General features: G+C 39.6%; 1 protein-coding gene across 5 annotated transcripts in view; it reads left to right on the top strand.

The window, feature by feature from the left end:
• The first annotated feature begins 3,394 nt into the window (after nt 1-3,394).
• Nucleotides 3,395-21,736, top strand: part of tfb1m (transcription factor B1, mitochondrial) — a 94,490-nt gene continuing 76,148 nt past the window's right edge. For 2 of the 5 annotated variants that reach the window (XM_062041877.1, XM_062041881.1), the window contains exons 1-4: nt 3,395-3,520; nt 7,671-7,819; nt 8,313-8,464; nt 8,670-8,778. In XM_062041877.1, the coding sequence (XP_061897861.1) occupies nt 7,687-7,819; nt 8,313-8,464; nt 8,670-8,778 (394 nt within the window). In that variant the 5' untranslated portion in view covers nt 3,395-3,520; nt 7,671-7,686. Of the gene's footprint in view, nt 3,521-3,551; nt 4,344-7,670; nt 7,820-8,312; nt 8,465-8,669; nt 8,779-21,736 lie in introns of those variants that run through there. The other 3 variants (XM_062041880.1, XM_062041879.1, XM_062041878.1) reach the window with 3 other exon arrangements.

The following is a 21,736-nucleotide window of genomic DNA, read 5'->3' as shown; positions in this document are numbered from 1 at the left end:
TTTATTTCACTCTTCATGCACTATTTAATGCACACATGACCTGTCTGGCTTGGGTTGTTATGATTCCCAGAAGAAATGCGGGCAGTTTGAAGGAGCGATATTACTAAACTAATTTGATCATATTTGGTTAATACACATATGAGGATATGGTCACGCAATTGCCTTCGCCCTTATTTCTACAGTTTTCTTCAGGGGCTCATCAACTGTATCTGTCGTCACAACACTGCTGCCATTTTAGCAACCTACCTTACTTACCGGTATATAACACACACTTTGTGCCAAAGCTGTGAGTGGGTTACAAACTACAGCAATAATGTTATCACTAAAAATGGTCATGGAAATAAACTATGCTTTTTGTGGCCCCAATTCAGTCCCTCCTGGATTTTGTGGGCTTTCTTTTGTGGTTATGGCTGCCTAAAATGCCTGAATTCACAGAAGCGTTTTTAGAAAGTTGCCACCACAACAAAATCTGGCAACACACCACCCCACTGCAGATATTTTTTTCATTGTCATTAAAAGCATGTTCTTGTTCATTTTGTGTTGAGCTGCATAAAGCATAATGTTTAAAAAAACATCTCATTAAAGCAAACTAACTTCCCCATGGTAATAAAAACTTGAAAATTATCTGTCCAGGGTACACTTATTAATGATGAAAAATGAATTTAAATTATAACGATTAATTTTGAGTTAACCATGAACAAACCGCAATTAATCACAATTACATGTGTTAATCATTTGACGGCCCTAATTGAAACAAATGCATAGTTTTGTATTGCCACATTACATCAGACAAAGAAACATGTTTACATTTGTCAAACAATATTCTGTCATAAAAATATGACGTGTTCTGCCTCCTATGGTTACATCACACCTTATATCTAGGTACGTCACAACCTTTTTAGACGTGTAATATGATGCCTGTAATTTATCTGATCAGATAAAGCATCATTGGAGCTTTTATAATTCACTTTCCTAACTTCAGTACTAGAGAAGTTACAATAACTTTTGTTGAAAGATATTATGCTGTCATTATATATTGTTCAACAAAAAGCTATTTATCTTTCTTATAATTTAATCCAACTCAATGACATTTTTAACGCATGTAGAGTTCAGCTTATAGAAAGTGAGCCCTGATTTATACAGTGTCAAAAGAAATCCGTACCACTACAACAATGTAGTACAGGTATTCTCAAACTGTAGTACGTGTACTACTATTGGTACACAGGCTTCATCTAGTGCTACACCAAATAATTACTCGATTAAAGTACAGTGTTTTATTTTCCTATATTCAAACACATTCTTACTGTTTCAACTGTGTGTCATGTTACAGTGGCCAAAAATAATAAATATACCTGTTAAATAAAACCTCTGACTTGTTTTTAATGAATACTAGGACCTCATACGCTACTGTATTTTAATGTTGGTCATTATGGTGGTATTTGGAGAGCAAGGTTTTTTCTGAGGTGGTACTTGGTGAAAAAGATTGAGAACCACTGATGTACAGTGTTGGGACTAACGCGTTACTTTGTAACGCGTTACTGTAACACCGTTAGTTTCGGCGGTAACTAGTAATCTAACGCGTTATTTTGTATATTCAGTAACTCAGTTACCGTTACTACATGATGCGTTACTGCGTTATTTTACGTTATTTTTTATGTAGTATCGGCTAGAAACAGAAGATCTGAGTGTGTTTTATTGGAGCGCTGCAGTGTTGTCCTTCTGAATCTCTTGTCTCACAAGCCAGAGGCGCGCTGTGTGTGTGTCTGGGTGTGGGTGTGGGGAGGGGAGGGCACGGGAGGGGGGTGTGCGCAATACAACGTAAACCGTTGGCCAACCAAAAAGTAACCACAGAAGACTATACGGTATAGTGTTCTGTGGTTACTTCTTGGTTGGCCAAGCGGACGTGACGACAGGCTGTCCTCACTCAGGTCCGCACGGACCTGGAGGGGGCATACCATAAGTCCGGCTGGAAATCGGGAGAAATTCGGGAGAATGGTTGTCCCGGGGAGAGGCACTGAAATTCGGGAGGGTTGGCAAGTATGAGATATTCTCACTTCTTTTCTTTTGTCGAGCACAAAGAAAAGAAAATTTTAGTTAAATGTAAGTTGTGTCTTGGATCAAAGATCCCGTCTACTGCCCAAAACAACCATTCAAATCTGCCTGGTTAGGCTTTGTGTATGTCACGTGTGCCTTCCTTAGGTGAAGCCAGGTTTACAGTTATGTTGTTATTATGCGGATTGTTACTTATGTATGTTATGTTGCAGCTATTTAAAATAGTTTTGTCAATTTGTTCTGGCCTGAAATAAATTGGTCCTTTGAAACATATCTTTGTCTTTGTGTGTTGTATGTAGACCACATTGCTTAGCAGAGTTCAGTGATGCAAATACATGTCAAGTTGATCAACAGATTGTATTATTCTCCAGTGCAGTACTGAAATGAAGGCTAAAAGGGCATTAATGGGAGCTTTTAAAAACAAAAGAAAAAGAAAAAAGTAACTAAATAGTTACTTTTCACAGTAACGCATTACTTTTTGGTGTAAGTAACTGAGTTAGTAACTGATTTACTTTTGAAATAAAGTAACTAGTAACTGTAACTAGTTACTGGTTTTCAGTAACTAACCCAACACTGCTGATGTAGTACACAAATCTCCATTATAACGTAAAAAAAATAAGTCAATTTGACCAAGCAAAATTACAACCTGGAATTGGGTTTTATATTACCATTATAGTGATTGCTGACTTTGTTCACACATAGGTGTACTACATATAGTACATCACAGTACATGTCACAGTCCAGACTATTACAGTGTCTTCAGTGACGTTCCAGTCGGTAACAGTTGGTTTCTCTTTTCTGTGTGTTTTACTTCAAGCACCCACGAGACATCCAGTAAACACAGCGTGAGACTGACCCCGAGGTAATTGTTGAACACACACTGTAGACTTTAAAGTTTTTTTTGGTTTCTGTGTTTATTTATGTTAGACAGTTGTTTTTAAACAGCCCTGGGAATTACATACTCTTTGGTATTTTGGTTTTCTTCTGATCTTCCACATATGGATGTCTCATCATCCCAGAAATGTTAAATACATGTTAAATGTCACCACACATTTGTCAGAATGTTCTGTATCTGCTAAGATAATAACATTGTTGTACATGTTATTAGACTCTGCGTCCCAACTAAGCAGATGTTTATTCTAAGTGCATTAACTTAATTTGAATTAATACATTTTCAGGACCAAATACGGTGTCAGATGTATTAAAGATAATAATAAACGAATTTAAATCTATTACCTCGGAATGAACACACGTTCGTCCCTGAACTATTGCCCCCTCCTGGCCTTGAACCCGCAATACATCAACAACAAACGACTGTTGAAGGGCAAACCTAAAGCCAGCCCACGCCCATTGATTGGTAGAATTTACGATTGTCGCAATCTGATTGGATGGTCTCACGTTAACGTCATGACGAATAAGGAAGTGTGAGGAAGGAAATCGCTGCAACGCCGGTGAGAAAGAAGCGTGGGTAATATCAGCATTTATTTATTTTTTTCAGCAGCCTGGCATCTTTCAGAATAGTGACGGCTAGATGAATCATTGTAAAATTCGCCGCCGCTATTGGTCGCTTTGGCTAAACGAGAGAACATTAAACCTGAGCTGCATATTGCAAATGACAGTGTCACAGCTAATGCTATTTACTGTACGACGCCATCTTTTTAAAGTTCTAGTGTTTATACGCACGGCTGGTGGCTGTTTGGCTAACTCTTAAAATGACCTCTCTTGCCCAGTCAATGTCACCTCTCACTAATTTGTATCAAACTGTACCTTTCTACAGAATAAATTGACCAGATGGTCGGTACAATGGTAGCAACTCCTCATATCCAAGTTTAAAGTTAAACTATTCCCTGATCCAGGCAGCACGGTGGAAGAGGGGTTAGTGCGTGTGCCTCACAATACGAAGGTCCTGAGTAGTCTTGAGTTCAATCCCGGGCTCGGGATCTTTCTGTGTGGAGTTTGCATGTCCTCCCCGTGAATGTGTGGGTTCCCTCCGGGTACTCCGGCTTCCTCCCACTTCCAAAGACATGCACCTGGGGATAGGTTGATTGACAACACTAAAATCGGCCCTAGTGTGTGAATGCGAATGTGAATGTTGTCTGTCTATCTGTGTTGGCCCTGCGATGAGGTGGCGACTTGTCCAGGGTGTACCCCGCCTTCCGCCCGATTGTAGCTGAGATAGGCTCCAGCGACCCCGAAGGGAATAAGGGGTAGGATGGATGGATATTCCCTGATCCTGAGAGTATGCTGTCTGTTATCACGCCACAAGAGGGCGCCAAAGACCCATAATCTTAGTGAGTGTTTTACCAAACCAAGATAATCAAAATGTCTCGAGAGTACATTGTAGTCGATGACGGTGTTCCAGACATGACATGTAATACGGCTTGTGCTCAATATGTATTTGATCAGTGGTGTGCCGCCTTCTCTGCTGGCCTAACATAACCAGAAATCATGATCATAATTAAAGATAAAAGTAATTTTTAATTTACTTTCCCTAAATATCTATAAGTATTCATATTCTCTTCGTGTCATATTGTGCTCCTTCCAGCGCTGTTGTTTTTAGGTTATAGAGTTTTTATCCAATCAGAATTCAGCTTGCTTATGTTGCCATGCTGTACGAAATCTGCCAGACGCCTTCAGAATTAACAATGCGGGCGATTTGACAGACAGTTGCGATAGCCAATCAGATCACGAGTTGTTGTCAGTAAGGCCTTCTCGCTGGCCTAAGGCAGATATATATTGTGATGTTATGAGCTAGCTAACGTAATAACTCCATTACCCAGCATGCCACAGTAGTGAAGAGCATGCACAGTGGCCCCAATTAGCCAATGGGATGTTTTTGATGAGCACGCTGTGGAGTAAACTTTAAGAACTCAGCCAACTCGCCTCGTCTGCGTCTTTTATGATTAGACAAGACAACACATATATTTGCGAGGCCGTTTTCAAGAAGGATATTTAAAAAGAAATTACATCTTGTGAGACGATGCTGGCCAACCCCGGAATCTCGAATAGGTTCTACAAATTATATATGATATTTAATTTATTTATTTTTTCACGTTTATTATGTTTTTTGCAATTTTAATTTTGACAGTACCACATAAGATATGTTTTAATTGCTGATGCGGGTTTATTGATTTTTAAATGCGCCAAAAAATAACCCGTTTTGTACACTGTTGGTGGTGATTCAATGCGCAGTAGTGCGTAAATGTGTTCTTGTATAGTATTTCTCCAGCAATGGTCATGTGGTGACATAAATTATGGTATTTTGAGAGGTAATCATTGGACACAGGACATCACTGAAGGCGTAGGTGGGAAACGAACGACCAGCCACTGCATTTGATGATATACTAAACCCAGTGACGGGCCGCGCGTTTCTCACCTAGGCCTTTAGTGATGTCCGACTTCAATAAATACCTCTCAAAATACCATAGTTTATGTCCCCACATGACTACGGCTGGAGAAATACTTTACAGAAACAGACCTGGGCACTATTGGGCATTGAATCGCCTCAACAGCGTACAAAACTGGCTTTAAAAAAAAATTATAAACCCTCGACAGCAATTAATATATCTTATTTAGGGCTGGGCGATATGGACGTAAAAATATATCTCGATATATTTTTACTTAAACTCGATATTCGATATATATCTCGATATATTTTGAGCGAGATTCACTGAAATTGAAGTGAATGACAACTGCACTGTAAACAGACAGTGGCACTTTTATTAACCCAGTTAGTCAAGATGGGTATTAACAGCACAGAAAATAAACTGTTTAAGTAGCACAGAATTACATAACATAAATAAAGTAGAAAAACAAAGAATATATAAATAAAATAGAAACATATTCTTTCTACATAAAATAAATAACATAGCTGTGCAAATAATACAAATTGTATCAAACGCAGATAAAAAATTAATTTGCAGGCAGGCACTTTTTAATTCCCAGTCGACGATGTAATGGACTGTCACACACGTTCGGTTCTGTGGTCTTACTAGACCACATGTCTGTGGTCAGCGCCAAGTAAGTGACTTGACTTAATTGTGCGACTATGATCTTGTTGTTTGTTTCAAAATGATTCAACTATTCAATGTCAAAATGTAAAGAGTAGAAATAATGAACAAAATGTCAGCTACTGTCTTGTTGTAAAACACCAATGAAAATGAAATGTAGCATTTAGACAGGCTATACTGTAGCAAGAGTCATCACATGTCCACAATCATGTGTGTTCTTAAATGTTTATTCCACGTCTTCCATGTCGAAAGCATTGATTTGGTCTTACATGGTAAACAACTCAAATGTTGGCCATTGTTTTATCCAGATGCATGCATTTGTTGAAATGTGGCCAAGTAGACGCATTGTGGGTTTCCTGGATGTCGTCTACATCGCTAAAAGAAAAATCTAAGGGAGAGAATCCCTCTGCCATCTTCCATTAGTTTTTTTTAATATATAAATCACCCGCTTGAAAATTCCCTCTTCTCTTCTACAACTCTCTCATCATCATTTGGGACGTCTGTTGTGATTTCCCTTCCTGGTACCATGACCCGCCGTATGTTGCCTCTGACTGGCCTAATCTCAACCAATCGTGACTCATCATAGTAAACAACCAACCAATCATGGATGCAAATCAACATTTGTGATTGGATACTCACTTGGGAATGAAAAGTGAGCATCCAATCACAGTCACGTTTAACGTTAGGCTACCTTGATGGGCTACTGTCAACAACTCGGGATCTGATTGGCTATCGCAACTGTCTATCAATTGAATGTCCTCTGCTTGTTTATGCCGCTAATGTTGACTCAGAAGGTCTGCGGCGCTGGCAACAAGCTAGCTTTAACGTAAAAACAAAGCATTGAAGAGAATATGATGAATACTTTTATATATTTTTGGAAAGTAGATTAAAAATAATTACCTTTTATTCAATTATGATCACGATTCATGTTAGGCACACCACTGCGTCGGAAATTACATAATTAAAAGCAACATTAAAAGTGCTTTGGCCATTGTGGGTTAAAAAAGTAGCTATATCTGCTGATCTGCATAGCACCGCTGCAGCTTAAACCAGTGAGTCAAAGGACACGTAAATGTCACGTTCAGCGTGAGGCCAGCTAGAAGGCCTTACCTTACAACAACTCATGACCTGATTAGCTATCGCAATTATCTATCAATTGTATATGCCCGTTCACTTACAGTGCACAGACGCCTGCATTATTGATTCTTATGGCCCCGGGCAGATTTCGTACAGCATGGTAACATAAGCTATCTGAATTCTGTTGGATAAAAACTGTAACCTAAAAACAACAGCACTGGAAGGAGCATAATATGACATGAAGAGAATATGAATACTTTTAGATATTTAGGGAGAGTAAATTAAAAGATTACTTTTATCTTCATTATGATCATGATTTCTGGTTATGTTAGGCCAGCAGAGAAGGCCTTGCTGGCCCTGACGGCGCACCACTGACTAAACCATTTTGAGATAAATGTATAACCTATCACAATGAAAAAGTTGCTTAAATGTAGCAATTCTAAACACTCCATGTCTCTCAGTGGTCTTTACAGGATGTCTTTACAGTAGCTTTTAAGTGTTTTTTGTGTGTGTGTGTTTTAATTTTTACAGTGTTTATTTAATTGGAATGGCTGCCTCTGGAAAGCTTGCATCTTTCCGCCTACCTCCCTTGCCCACTGTCAGTGAGTTGATAAAGCTGTACAAGCTGCGAGCTGAGAAACAGCTTTCTCAGAACTTCCTGTTGGACTTAAGGCTCACAGGTTGGTCTGTCTGTTACGCGTGCGCGCACACACACACGCACACACACTCTCGTCTAGCTCTATCTGCATTGCACCAATACCTGCTCCCTCCTATTCCTCATTATTTTGTCTACACCAGTGCACTTCACTGCTCAGCTCCACATAGCCTTGTTTCCAGGCATTAAAAGAGACAGGCTTTCCTGTTTGGGTCATGTTGAGGAGGTCCTCTGCTAAAACGAATAAAGCAAGTCATCAGCCCTTATGGAGCTTAATGTAATTGTCAGTGATGCACTGCTGGCCTGATCTGCTCTTTTGTTACTGGGCAAGGTGACCGTTGGATTAATGCATCTCATATCCATAGCACACAATTCATATACATTTGGATACACAAGACTGATTAAGTTGTTTGATTGGAGCATGCTGTGTAATGTACATGATTTATGAATTTGACTTGCTAAGTGTGCAGAGGGCCATACAAAAGCATTCAGTAGATCATCCAGCTCCATCTTTTCAGACAAAATAGTGCGCCAGGCAGGCAATTTGAAGAATGCCCATGTGTGTGAGGTGGGTCCGGGTCCCGGTGGCTTGACCCGCTCCATTCTGAATGCTGGGGCTACAGACCTGTTTGTGGTGGAGAAGGATTCACGCTTCATCCCCGGATTAACGGTAAATGACGCTCTCCACTCGGTTTGTGTAAATGTCATTGCACCGGTTTGTCAGTGTTGATGGTGGATAAATGCCTTTGTCTGTCCATTTAAGCCATATCGATTCATCCACCGCCTCATCATTAACCACCTGGAGAGAGTGACTGAGGAGAATGACTGGTTTCAGTGAATATATATATATATTTAATTGAATGTTGTTTCCACAGTTGCTGTCTGAGGCAGCACCGGGCAGGATGAGGATTGTCCATGGTGACATTCTTACCTACAAAATGGACAGAAGATTCCCAAAAAGTATCTGTAAGCCTTGGGAAGAAGGTGAGGAGATTACACTAAACAAGGGTATAAAATCCATTGAGCTAAAAATAGACCTGGGCCAATATTCGATAAGTAAACTAACCGAACATTAAATGAAAATTAACTCGATAAGTTTTTCCAGGCTTGATAACCGCGGTGTGCTTGCGTCGTTACGAGCTTCAAAAGGCAGAGGGGTCACTCTTTGCAGCAGTTGTGTGCTTTTGTACTACATGCACATAAGCGGTAGTAATATTAACAGTTTTAAAACTCCTGACTGTTAGTATTATCGTACTAAATTAAAATGATCGAAAAACTGTGATTGTTAACCACACTTTGATAATATTATGAATCGTCTAGCGTTAGTTTGCTAGCTAGCTTAAATGCTGACATGAAAACAAGAGACATTAACATCTTTCTGCATTAAAAAACATCATGCCCCAATCAAAAATTGTATAAACCCATTACTGTCTAAACAAATAAGATACAGTATTCACATTGAACATAGAGGTTGTGCTGCCTTTTTTGACCATCGGGTGCACCAGATTATAAGATGCATTAAAGGGGTCGTAATATGATTTTTTTCCTACATATTAAAATACTTCCTTTTGTTCTACATAACATATAATGGCGTTTCTTTGGTCAACATGTTGGGTTTGTTCCACCCGTGAGAATTGTGGAAAACTTTTACATTGCTTTCCCAACCACCCGAAAAGAAGTCAAGTAGGGGAAGTGAAGGTTCGCCATCAACAGTGAAGAGCCACCAATTACAGTGTCTTGTGCCAGGTCAACACACGACATAACGTTGGCGTTTTCTTCGGGAGAGAACACACAGAAGCTAATGAAAATAATAACAGAAAAAATTAACAAATTAAAGAGATGGTTTGACAAAAACAGACTATCTTTGAATCTCAGTAAAGACAAATACAAATAGACGGACATTGAAAGAGTAAAACAAATAAATGCATTGGGTCTAATAATAGATGAGAAAATGAACTGGAAATCTCATAAAAAATATACAATGTAAAGTGACAAGACATATGTCAATATTGAATAAAGCGAAATATGTTCTGGACCAAAAATCACTTCATATTCTCTGCTGCTCGCAAGTGTTACCATATCTGAGCTCTTGTGCAGAAATATGGGGAAATAACTACAAAAGTACACTTACTCACTTAGCATATTACAAAAAAGAAAGATCAGTTGGAATAATACATAATGAGTGATACATACAGGGATTACAAAAAATACATTGGAGGCAGCCACCACAGTTGACATACTTTACACAAAAGTCACAATTTCTCCGTGATTGTAGGTCCAAATCTAATGAAGATTTTGGCAAAATGAGGGTAATAAGAAATTTTTTGGGTCGTTCTGTGTATTTTTTTACGTTTATTGCGCCGTCGAGTGCGTGTTAGAGTGCCTACTGGTCGCAAAACACTGCAGGAATGTAGCAGCAGAGTGCGTCAAATTTGGATTATGTTTGGAAAAATATATCAATATTTCATTTTGATTTATTTCGTCAGAAAATCTAACATCGAAACGAAAGCAATGGCATGCATCGGGGCACAGCCGCACACGTCCTTGGTAGCAGTCATGGCGCCTCTAGTTTAGTTGGCAATACTCTCTTTATACACAACTATGGCAGCTCTTGTGTGTGACTACTACTACTACTACTACTACTACTACTACGACTACTGCTACTACTACTCGTTACACTTCCATCCATCCATCCATTTTCTACCGCTTGTCCCTTACGGGGTCACGGGGGGTGCTGGAGCCTATGTCAGGTGCATTTGGGCGGAAGGCGGGATACACCCTGGACAAGTCGCCACCTCATCACAGGGCCAACACAGACAGACAACACACTAGGGCCAATTTTAGTGTTGCCAATCAACCTATCCCCAACCTATCCCCAGGTGCATGTCTTGCCAAATAAATTTGCTTCAAAGTCGGTAAGCACAACCAAAATTAATACGTACATTAGACGCACTGGGTTATAAGACGCACTGTTGATTTTTGAGAAAATGAAAGGATTTTAAGCGCACCTTATAGTCTGAAAAGTACAGTTTACTCGACAGTTTGTAGTTGAAACAGACGGAGGTGTCTTTGACAGGAAGTGAACTTGCGTGACGTTACTTAAACACAATGATCACCTAATTTATATTTATTAAAAAACACTCTAAAACATTTAAAAATTGAAATGGAAGAATATAAACATATTTGAACACACAAATAAAAATATTATGTCTCTCATTAAGTCAGATCAATATTTGATATTTTTTCTGCCAAGAAAGTTTGTGTGTCTATTTTAATTACGAACCACAAAACCAGCCATTTATCAACAACACCCAGAAATGCCGCCGGCTTCGCTGGCCCCAAGCTCATTTTAGATGGACTGATGCAAAATGGAAAAGTGTTCTGTGGTCTGACGAGTCCACATTTCAAATTGTTTTTGGAAACTGTGGACGTTGTGTCCTCCTGACCAAAGAGGAAAAGAACCATCCAGACTGTTATAGGCGCAAAGTTCAAAAGCCAGCATCTGTGATGGTAGGTGGGTGTTGTATTAGTGGCCAAGGCATGGGTAACTTACACATCTGTGAAGGCACCATTAATGCTGAAATGTACATACAGGTTTTGGAGCAACATACGTTGCATTGTTTCAGCAAGACAATGCCAAGCCACGTGTTACAACAGCGTGGCTTCTTAGTGAAAGAGTGCGGGTACTAGACTGACCTGCCTGTAGTCCAGACCTGTCTCCCATTGAAAATGTCTGGCGCATTATGAAGCCTAAAATACCACAACGGAGACCCCGGACTGTTGAACAAGTTAAGCTGTACATTAAGCAAGAATGGGAAAGAATTCCACCTGAAAAGCTTCAAAAATTGGTCCCAAACGTTTACTGAGTGTTGTTAAAAGGAAAGGCAATGTAACACAGTGGTTAAAAAGTTTCTCAATTCAAACATTAGATATCTTGTCTTTGCAATGTATTCAATTAAATATAAGTTGAAAAGGATTTGCAAATCATTGTATTCGGTTTTTATTTACGATTTACACAATGTGCCAACTTCACTGGTTTTGGGTTTTGTATTTCAAAAAAGTAAAATAAAACTTTGTTAAAAGATTTTAGTAAGGGAATAAGTACTTTTTGAGCACATTCAACAATACCGCATAATAATAATAATATTTGGTCACAATAACTTTATTTAGCCATATTATTTATTGTTTTGGTTGTGTATATTTAAGGTTCCACCATCTTTTGCTTAACGAAGACAGAACCTATTTTATTGCTTTTGGTTGTGATTTTTAATCAAGTGCAAAATGTTAACAGACAGTATATTTAAAATGTTTTCATTTGTTTGTTTTAATAAACTAGGATATTCTAAAGTTTACATTCCAATTCCAATGTTAAATTAAAGTGCGAGCAGCGTTGTACGGGCCCTCGCCCCCCTTGCACCGCGGGGTTCACACGAGTTGGCGGGCACGCATGACGCATGCGGTTAGGTCCTTCCCGATGCTCTGACCCAACACCAAAAATGTCATAAAGATCGGAGGATTTGTAAGGAAGTTAACACTGTTAAAATCTTCCACCACAAGGGGGTGGTGGCAGTGTCGAAATTTACATTTAGACATGATCAGACTCTCACCTTAATGCCTCATGTCAGTTAGGAAGAAGATCCGACCATCTAAAGTGCAGTAATGACAGGTAAATTGGTACTGTTGCAAGTCAGTTTTTGCCGCCAGGCTCCGCCCCTTACAAATAGATATGAACAGATACTGACCCATCGGGCACTTCAGGGTGTCATCACTCATCAAGATCTGAGTTTGTGGAGCCGAGTTATTAACCTGTCGGGTTTAGTAGCGAACCATTGCAGCCAAGTTTGCCCCCACACCACGCCCACATCTAATGGCGTATGCAAAAAGTGTTTGCAATATATCATCGTCTATATGTCTAGTATCTGTCATTTAAACCTTGACTCAATCGGTCAAAGTCCCTAGGAGAATTACATTAAAGGCCTATTGAAATTATTTTTTAAAATTTAAACGGGGATAGCAGATCCATTCTATGTGTCATACTTGATCATTTCGCGATATTGCCATATTTTTGCTGAAAGGATTTAGTAGAGAACATCGACGATAAAGTTCGCAACTTTTGGTCGCTGATAAAAAAAGCCTTGCCTGTACCGGAAGTAGCGTGACGTCACAAGTTGAAAGGCTCCTCACATTTCCCCATTGTTTACACCAGCAGCGAGAGAGATTCGGACCGAGAAAGCGACGATTACCCCATTAATTTGAGCCAGGATGAAAGATTCGTGGATGAGGAACGTGAGAGTGAAGGACTAGAGTGCAGTGCAGGACGCATCTTTTTTCGCTCTGACCGTAACTTAGGTACAAGCTGGCTCATTGGATTTCACACTCTCTCCTTTTTCTATTGTGGATCACGGATTTGTATTTTAAACCACCTCGGATACTATATCCTCTTGAAAATGAGAGTCGAGAACGCGAAATGGACATTCACAGTGACTTTTATCTCCACGACAATACATCGGCGAAGCACTTTAGCTACGGAGCTAACGTGATAGCATCGGGCTTAACTGCAGATAGAAACAAAAGAAATAAACCCCTGACTGGAAGGATAGACAGAAAATCAACAATACTATTAAAGGCCTACTGAAATGACATTTTTTTATTTAAACGGGGATAGCAGATCCATTCTATGTGTCATACTTGATCATCTCGCGATATTGCCATATTTTTGCTGAAAGGATTTAGTAGAGAACATCGACGATGAAGTTCACAACTTTTGGTCGCTGATAAAAAAAAGCCTTGCCTGTACCGGAAGTAGTTTGACGTCACAAGTTGAAAGGCTCCTTACATTTCCCCATTGTTTACACCAGCAGCGAGAGCGATTCGAACAGAGAAAGCGACGATTACCCCATTAATTTGAGCCAGCATGAAAGATTCGTGGATGAGGAACGTGAGAGTGAAGGACTACAGTGCAGTGCAGGACGCAGCTTTTTTCGCTCTGACCGTAACTTAGGTACAACCTGGCTCATTGGATTCCACGCTCTCTCCTTTTTCTATTGTGGATCACGGATTTGTATTTTAAACCACCTCGGATACTATATCCTCTTGAAAATGAGAGTCGAGAACGCGAAATGGACATTCACAGTGACTTTTATCTCCACGGCAATACATCGGCAAAGCACTTTAGCTACGGAGCTAACATGATAGCATCGGGCTTATCTGCAGATAGAAACAAAAGAAATAAGCCCCTGACTCGAAGGATAGACAGAAAATCAACAATACAATTAAACCATGGACCTGTAAATACACGGTTAATGCTTTCCAGCCTGTCGAAGCTTAACAATGCTGTTGCTAACGACACCATTGAAGCTAACTTAGCAACGGGACCTCACAGAGCTATGCTAAAAACATTAGCTATCCACCTACGCCAGCCAGCCCTCATCTGCTCATCAACACCCGTGTTCACCTGCGTTCCAGCGATCGACGGCGCGACGAAGGACTTCACCCGATCATAGATGCGGTTGGCGGCCCGGAAATGGAGGAAGTCAAGGTGAGGTCGGCGGCTAGCGCGTCTGCTATCCATCTAAAAGTCCTGATTGTGTTGCTGTAGTCCGCTGCTAATACACCGATCCCACCTACAACTTTCTTCTTTGCAGTCTTCATTGTTCATTAAACAAATTGCAAAAGATTCACCAACACAGATGTCCAGAATACTGTGGAATTTTGAGATTAAAACAGAGCTTTTTGTATTGGATTCAATGGGGTCAGAATACTTCCGTTTCAACGATTGACGTCACACGCATACGTCATCATACATAGACGTTTTCAACCGGAAGTTTAGCTGGAAATTTAAAATTGCACTTTATAAGTTAACCCGTCCGTATTGGCATGTGTTGCAATGTTAAGATTTCATCAGTGATATATAAACTATCAGACTGCGTGGTCGGTAGTAGTGGGTTTCAGTAGCCCTTTAAATTAAATTGAAATAAATACAAATGAAATAAAGCTACTTCAGACTGTCACCAGCATTTTTAGCAATTAGGATAAAGGTCTGAACTTGGTATATTGAGGTATTAATGTTTTGTTGCGAACCATCAGATCAAAGTTTGGCGGCATGCCACGCCCACATTCTGTCATTTGCAAAACAACCCATCAGTTTAGTATTCGTCTCTGATCATCTAAAGTGCAGAAATGACCGTTAGATTGGTGATGGCGTGGGGCAGTTTTCGCCACTAGGCTCCACCCACTACAAATAGGTAGGAACAGGTACTGACTTATTGAGCAATTTAGGGTGTCATCTTCACCATTATTTCTACTAAATAGGATCAAGGTCTTAATTTGTGGAGCTGAGTTATTAACGTTGTGTGGTTTGTGGCGAATCATCGGAGCAATGTTTGGCACCATACCACACCCACATCTTATAGAGTAGGCAACATTTGTACGCAATTTATCGTCACCTCTATGTGTGGTATCTATATTTTTAACTGACTAATTTGGCCGAAGTCCCTAGGATGACACAAACGTCACAGTGAACCTCGTAGGATCCGACCAAAACAGGTCGGATCCTATGAGGTTTACTGTGACATTTGTTATGCTAGCTATTGGCGAATTCATTTTTGTCCTCAAAATTCTATAGACATCACCCCATAATGACAATGTAAATAGTTGTTTTTTTTATATATCAGAAAATATATAAAAAATAAAACCTAAAAAATCACATGTACATAAGTATTCAGACCCTTTGATCAATACTTTGTTGATGCACCTTGGCAGCAATACAGCCTCAAGTATTTTTTAACATGATGCCACAAGCTTTGCACACCTATCTTTGGGCGGTTTTGTCCATTGCTCTTTGCAGCACAACTCAAGCTCCATCAGGTTGGATGGAAAGCCTTTATTTTCATCCAGGATGTCTCTGTGCATTGCTGCATTCATCTTTCCCTCTACCCAGACTGGTCTCCCAGTTCTTGACGCTGAAAAATATCTCCACAGCATGATGCTGCTGCCACATTGCTTCACTGTAGACCAGGGGTCACCAACCTTTTTGAAACCAAGGGCTACTTCTTGGGTACTGATTAATGCGAAGGGCTACCAGTTAGATACACACTTAAATAAATTGCCAGAAGTAGCCAATTTGCTCAATTTACCTTTAACTCTGTTATTATTAATAATTAATTATATTTATCTTTGTGGAAACACTGATCATCTTAATGATTTCTCACAATAAATATATATAGAAACAGATAAATATCAATATGCAACACTTTATTTTTATATTTTCTCTAAGTGCACATTTTTCAAATTGAACATTTTCAAATGATCACTTCTAAGACAGTCTTGTGAAATCACAATATCCCATTCTAACTAGCTAGCCACTAACATTTTTTAACAAATCATGAATTACTTTGCACCATGTTTGTACAAATAATAACTCATGTAAAATACAAATGTAAACTCTCAAATTTTTAAATAATGTCACACTTTGAACTGGACACCAAATCTGTTATCTGTTTCTTTGTCAGTTAGTGGGAAGCCTGGCATTGCATGCTGTTAACTAGTGTGTTGTACTCTGGTGTGTAACTTGACACTGCAACTCTGAGTGAGTCTTGCAGATGTGCATCAGTGAGGCATGTTCTGTGTTTGTTCTTGATGAAGTTCATGTCAGAAAAGGCTGATTCACAAAGATAACATTTTTCCTCATTGTTTGCGGAACCTTCTTAATCTTTTGGACATATTTTCACAGCAATTTGGCCTTAAGCTTAATTACGATAAATGTAAAATGTTAAGGATCGGAAATCTAAAGGGAACGTCCTTTCGAATGGAATGCAAAGTGCCTGTTTTGTGGACAGATGGACCAGTTAACATATTTGGTGTTGTTGTCCCAGAAAATCTGGAAGATCTAGGCTCAGTAAATTATGATAATCGACTAAGAAAGCTGGACAAAAGTATGCAATTATGGAAAGGGAAATCCCTAACCTTGTATGGTAAAATGTCTATTGCCAACTCGTTAATTATTCCTCAATTTATTTATTAGTTTTTGTCATTACCAGCTCCATCACAAAACTTTTTTAAGATTTATGAGCGGAGGGTCTTCGATTTTGTCTGGAACGGCAAACCAGAAAAGATTAAAAGAAAGGTTTTGTACAAAGAGTATGAATATGGGGGCCTGAAACTTCTCAACCTTGAAGCTATGTGTCTCTCTTTAAAAGCATCAATTGTTCCAAATATGTATTTAAACATTGAGTGGTACACAAATGTCCTGTTGGACAAAAAACATGTACTGTATCAAAAGAAATTGTATCCTTTTTTACAAGTGATCCCCTCCCAGAGAGTCTGCTGGGAAACATGGCGGGGTTCATAAAGGAAACAATCCACTCATAGTGGTGTTTTCAATTTTATGTGCCAGAAAAAAGAGACGATATTTTGCAGCAGTTAATATGGATGAACTCTAATATGGTAATAGATGGAAAGCCTTTCTTTTGGAAAAATATGTTTGAAAGAGGAATCATTTTTGTCAATGATATTATCAATGAGAATGGTAAAATTATGAAGTATGATGAATTTAGAGCTATGTATGGTGATGCTTGCTCAAGCTTTTCATTTTATCAACTAACTGGAGTAATTGGGAAAAGATGGAAACAAATAATTAATTATGGAACTACTAAATTATTAGTTTGTAAACCTCTAATAAGAAATTCTAGTTGGCAAAAAGGAACTAAAATAAATAGAAAAATATATAATTTGTATTTAATTTTTTTTTAAAATAAAATAAAATAAGATAAATAAATAAAAAACATTTTCTTGGAAAAAAAAGAAAGTAAAACAATATAAAAATACTTACATAAAAAATAGTAATTAATGAAAATGTTAGTGGACCAGCAGCCTGTACAATCATGTGTGCTTCAGGGACTGTGTCCCTTGCAGATGTGTTGTCTATGTTGTGGGAACCAGAATATTGGTAGCAGAAAGAAATAACCCCTTTTGTGTGAGTGGATGTGGATGAGTGTGCATGGGGGAGGTTGTTTGGGTTGATGCACTGATTGAAAGTGTATCTTGTGTTTTTTCTATGTAGATTTAATTAAAAAAAAAAAAAAAAAAATGTTTTTATTTATTTATTTTTTTAAATTTTTTTTAGAACAGGCCCGCGGGCGACTCATCTGGTCCTTACGGGCGACCTGGTGCCCGCGGGCACCGCGTTGGTGACCCCTGCTGTAGACAAACATTCCCACTCTATAGCCAATTTTAGTGTTGTCAATGAACACCAGAGGTGTGGACTCGAGTCACATGACTTGGACTCGAGTCAGACTCGAGTCATGAATTTGATGACTTTAGACTCGACTTGACAAAATGTAAAGAGACTTGCAACTCGACTTAGACTTTAACATCAATGACTTGTGACTTCACTTGGACTTGAGCCTTTTGACCGACATGACTTGCTACTTTCCCCAAAACCTAAAGCTTAAAAAGTTATTTGGGAGCGCTCTGTATTTTTCATTTTCTTCATCTGTGTCTATCAGCGTGTTGTTCCTGTCAGCGTGTGTGCTCTCAGTACAACAGCCAATCAAATTAGATCTACATTGTTTTCATCACACAGCATTCAGCCAATCAAATTGCAGGACAACCAATGAACAAGAGTTGTCAAACAACGCCATCCATCCATCCATTTTCTACCGCTTATTCCCTTCGGGGTCGCGGGGGGCGCTGGAGCCTATCTCAGCTACACTCGGGCGGAAGGCGGGGTACACCCTGGACAACAATGCGCCAGTGAGAAAGATTTATACCAAAGTTGGTTTCGTTCGGGTATAAAAACTACGACTTGGTCAACAAAAAACGAATTGCCGTATGCAAATCACGCAGTTCGAATATTACAGACGGAGACGCAACAACTTCCAACTTCGTTCGACATTTGAAGTTGCACAAAGAAGGGTAAGTTTTGAATGTAAGATAATGTTTATTGGCTAAGTCACATGACTTTTATTTGCTGTGTAGTTAAATCAGTGAGGCTGTAAACTCACTGCTAACGTTATAACCATAGATATCTTATAAGTAGACGCAGCATCGAGGGCTACTGCCTACTGGCGCAGACGAGACGCGGGGCCGCCATCTTGTATTGGTGATCCGCTGCACTCAGTGCAATTCATTTGGCAGGAGCAATCAATCAATCAATCAATCAATCAATGTTTATTTATATAGCCCTAAATCACAAGGGTCTCAAAGGGCTGTACAAGCCACAACGACATCCTCGGTACAGAGCCCACATACGGGCAAGGAAAACTCACCCCAGTGGGACGTCAATGTGAATGACTATGAGAAACCTTGGAGAGGACCGCATATGTGGGTAACCCCCCCCCTCTAGGGGAGACCGAAAGCAATGGATGTCGAGTGGGTCTGACATAATATTGTGAAAGTCCAACACATCAGCGAAAGTCCAGTCCATGGTGGGGCCAGCAGGAACCATCCCGAGCGGAGACGGGTCAGCAGCGTAGAGATGTCCCCATCCGATGAACAGGCTAGCGGTCCACCCCGTAGCAGAGTAGAAAAGAAAAGAAAAGAAACGGCAGATCAACTGGTCTAAAAAGGGAGTCTATTTAAAGGCTAGAGTATACAAATGAGTTTTAAGATGAGACTTAATTGCTTCTACTGAGGTAGCATCTCTAACTTTTACCGGGAGGGCATTCCATAATATTGGAGCCCGAATAGAAAACGCTCTATAGCCCGCAGACTTTTTTTGGGCTCTGGGAATCACTAATAAGCCGGAGTTCTTTGAACGCAGATTTCTTGCCGGGACATATGGTACAATACAATCGGCAAGATAGGCAGGAGCTTGACCGTGTAGTATTTTATACGTAAGTAGTAAAACCTTAAAGTTGCATCTTAGGTGCACAGGAAGCCAGTGCAAGTGAGCCAGTATAGGCGTAATATGATCAAACTTTCTTGTTTTTGTCAAAAGTCTAGCAGCCGCATTTTGTACCATCTGTAATCTTTTAATGCTAGACATAGGGAGGCCCGAAAATAAAACGTTACAGTAATCGAGACGAGATGTAACGAACGCATGGATAATGATCTCAGCATCGCTTGTGGACAAAATGGAACGAATTTTAGCGATATTACGGAGATGAAAGAAGGCCGTTTTAGTAACACTCTTAATGTGTGACTCAAACGAGAGAGTTGGGTCGAAGATAATACCTAGATTCTTTACAGAGTCGCCTTGTTTAATTGTTTGGTTGTCAAATGTTAAGGTGGTATTATTAAATAGATGTCGGTGTTGAGCAGGACCGATAATCAGCATTTCCGTTTTCTTAGCGTTGAGTTGCAAAAAGTTAGCGGACATCCATTGTTTAATTTCATTAAGACACGCCTCCAGCTGACTACAATCCGGCGTGTTGGTCAACTTTAGGGGCATGTAGAGTTGGGTGTCATCCGCATAACAGTGAAAGCTAACACCGTATTTGCGTATGATGTCACCTAGCGGCAGCATGTAAATACTAAAGAGTGCAGGGCCAAGAACCGAACCCTGGGGAACTCCGCACGTTACCTTAACATAGTCCGAGGTCACATTGTTATGGGAGACACACTGCATCCTGTCAGTAAGATAAGAGTTAAACCAAGACAAGGCTACGTCTGACATCCCAATACGCGTTTTGATACGCTCTAATAAAATATTATGATCAACAGTATCGAAAGCGGCGCTAAGATCAAGAAGCAGCAACATAGATGACGCATCAGAATCCATCGTTAGCAATAGATCATTAGTCATTTTTGCGAGGGCTGTCTCCGTAGAGTGATTTGCCCTGAAACCGGATTGAAAAGGTTCACAGAGATTGTTAGACGCTAAGTGTTCATTTAGCTGCTGTGCGACAATTTTTTCGAGAATTTTCGAGATAAACGGAAGGTGGGACACCGGCCAGTAGTTCACCATGAGGTCAGGATCGAGGTTAGGTCTTTTGAGTAGAGGATGAATAACTGATTTTTTGAATGCTAGGGGAACAGTACCAGAGGAAAGTGATAAGTTTATAATATTTAACACTGATGGACCTAATAAAACAAAAAGCTCCTTGATAAGTTTCCCAGGAATTGGGTCAAGTAAACATGTTGTTTGTTTTGTCCCATTTACACATTTTAACAATTCCTCCAATGTTATTTCATCAAAGAGGGAGAAACTATTTTGGAGGGCAGTGTCCGTCTTATATACAGTCGTATCTGTGTTAATAGAACCCAGTTGTAGCTGAGATGCATTGTCTTTAATCTCTTTTCTAATGACTTCAATTTTCTTATTAAAGAAATTCATAAAGTCATCTGCTGAGTGGGTGGAGCTACTGGGTCCCTTGTTGGGTTAGCGATGCTACTGTACTAAACAAAAATTTAGGATCATTTTTGTTGAGGTGGATGAGATTTGAGTAATATTTAGCTTTAGCTGAGGTAAGCATGCGTTTATAAGTTATTAAACTATCACTCCATGCTTGATGGAAAACCTCAAGTTTAGTCGCACGCCATTTGCGTTCCAGCTTTCTACATGATAATTTCTGGGCTTAAGTTTCTTCTGTAAACCATGGGGTACGCCTTTTAGGGGCCCTTTTTAGCTTTAGCGGTGCTACACTATCAATGGTGTCGCGCAGGGCGTCGTTAAAGCTGTTAGTGAGGTTATCAATAGAGCCCACATAATTTGGGAATGGTGCCATTACCGAAGGCAGTAGGTCAGTAAGAGTCGTCGTTGTGGCAGCATTAATGTTGCGGCTGCTATAGTAGTTATTATTATTATTATTAGTTTGTTGACAATGAGTCAGAACTTCGAATTTTATAAGGTAATGATCGGACATTACTTTAGTGTACGGGAGTATCGTAACTTTAGAGGTGGTGACACCCCTGACAAGCACTAGATCTATCGTATTACCGTTGCGATGCGTGGGTTAATTTATTATTTGTGTAAGACCACAGCTATCAATTATAGTCTGGA

The sequence above is a fragment of the Entelurus aequoreus genome, linkage group LG03 (genome assembly GCF_033978785.1).
Source record: "Entelurus aequoreus isolate RoL-2023_Sb linkage group LG03, RoL_Eaeq_v1.1, whole genome shotgun sequence".
Lineage (NCBI taxonomy): Eukaryota > Metazoa > Chordata > Actinopteri > Syngnathiformes > Syngnathidae > Entelurus > Entelurus aequoreus.
This window is presented reverse-complemented; position numbering and strand designations above follow the sequence as displayed.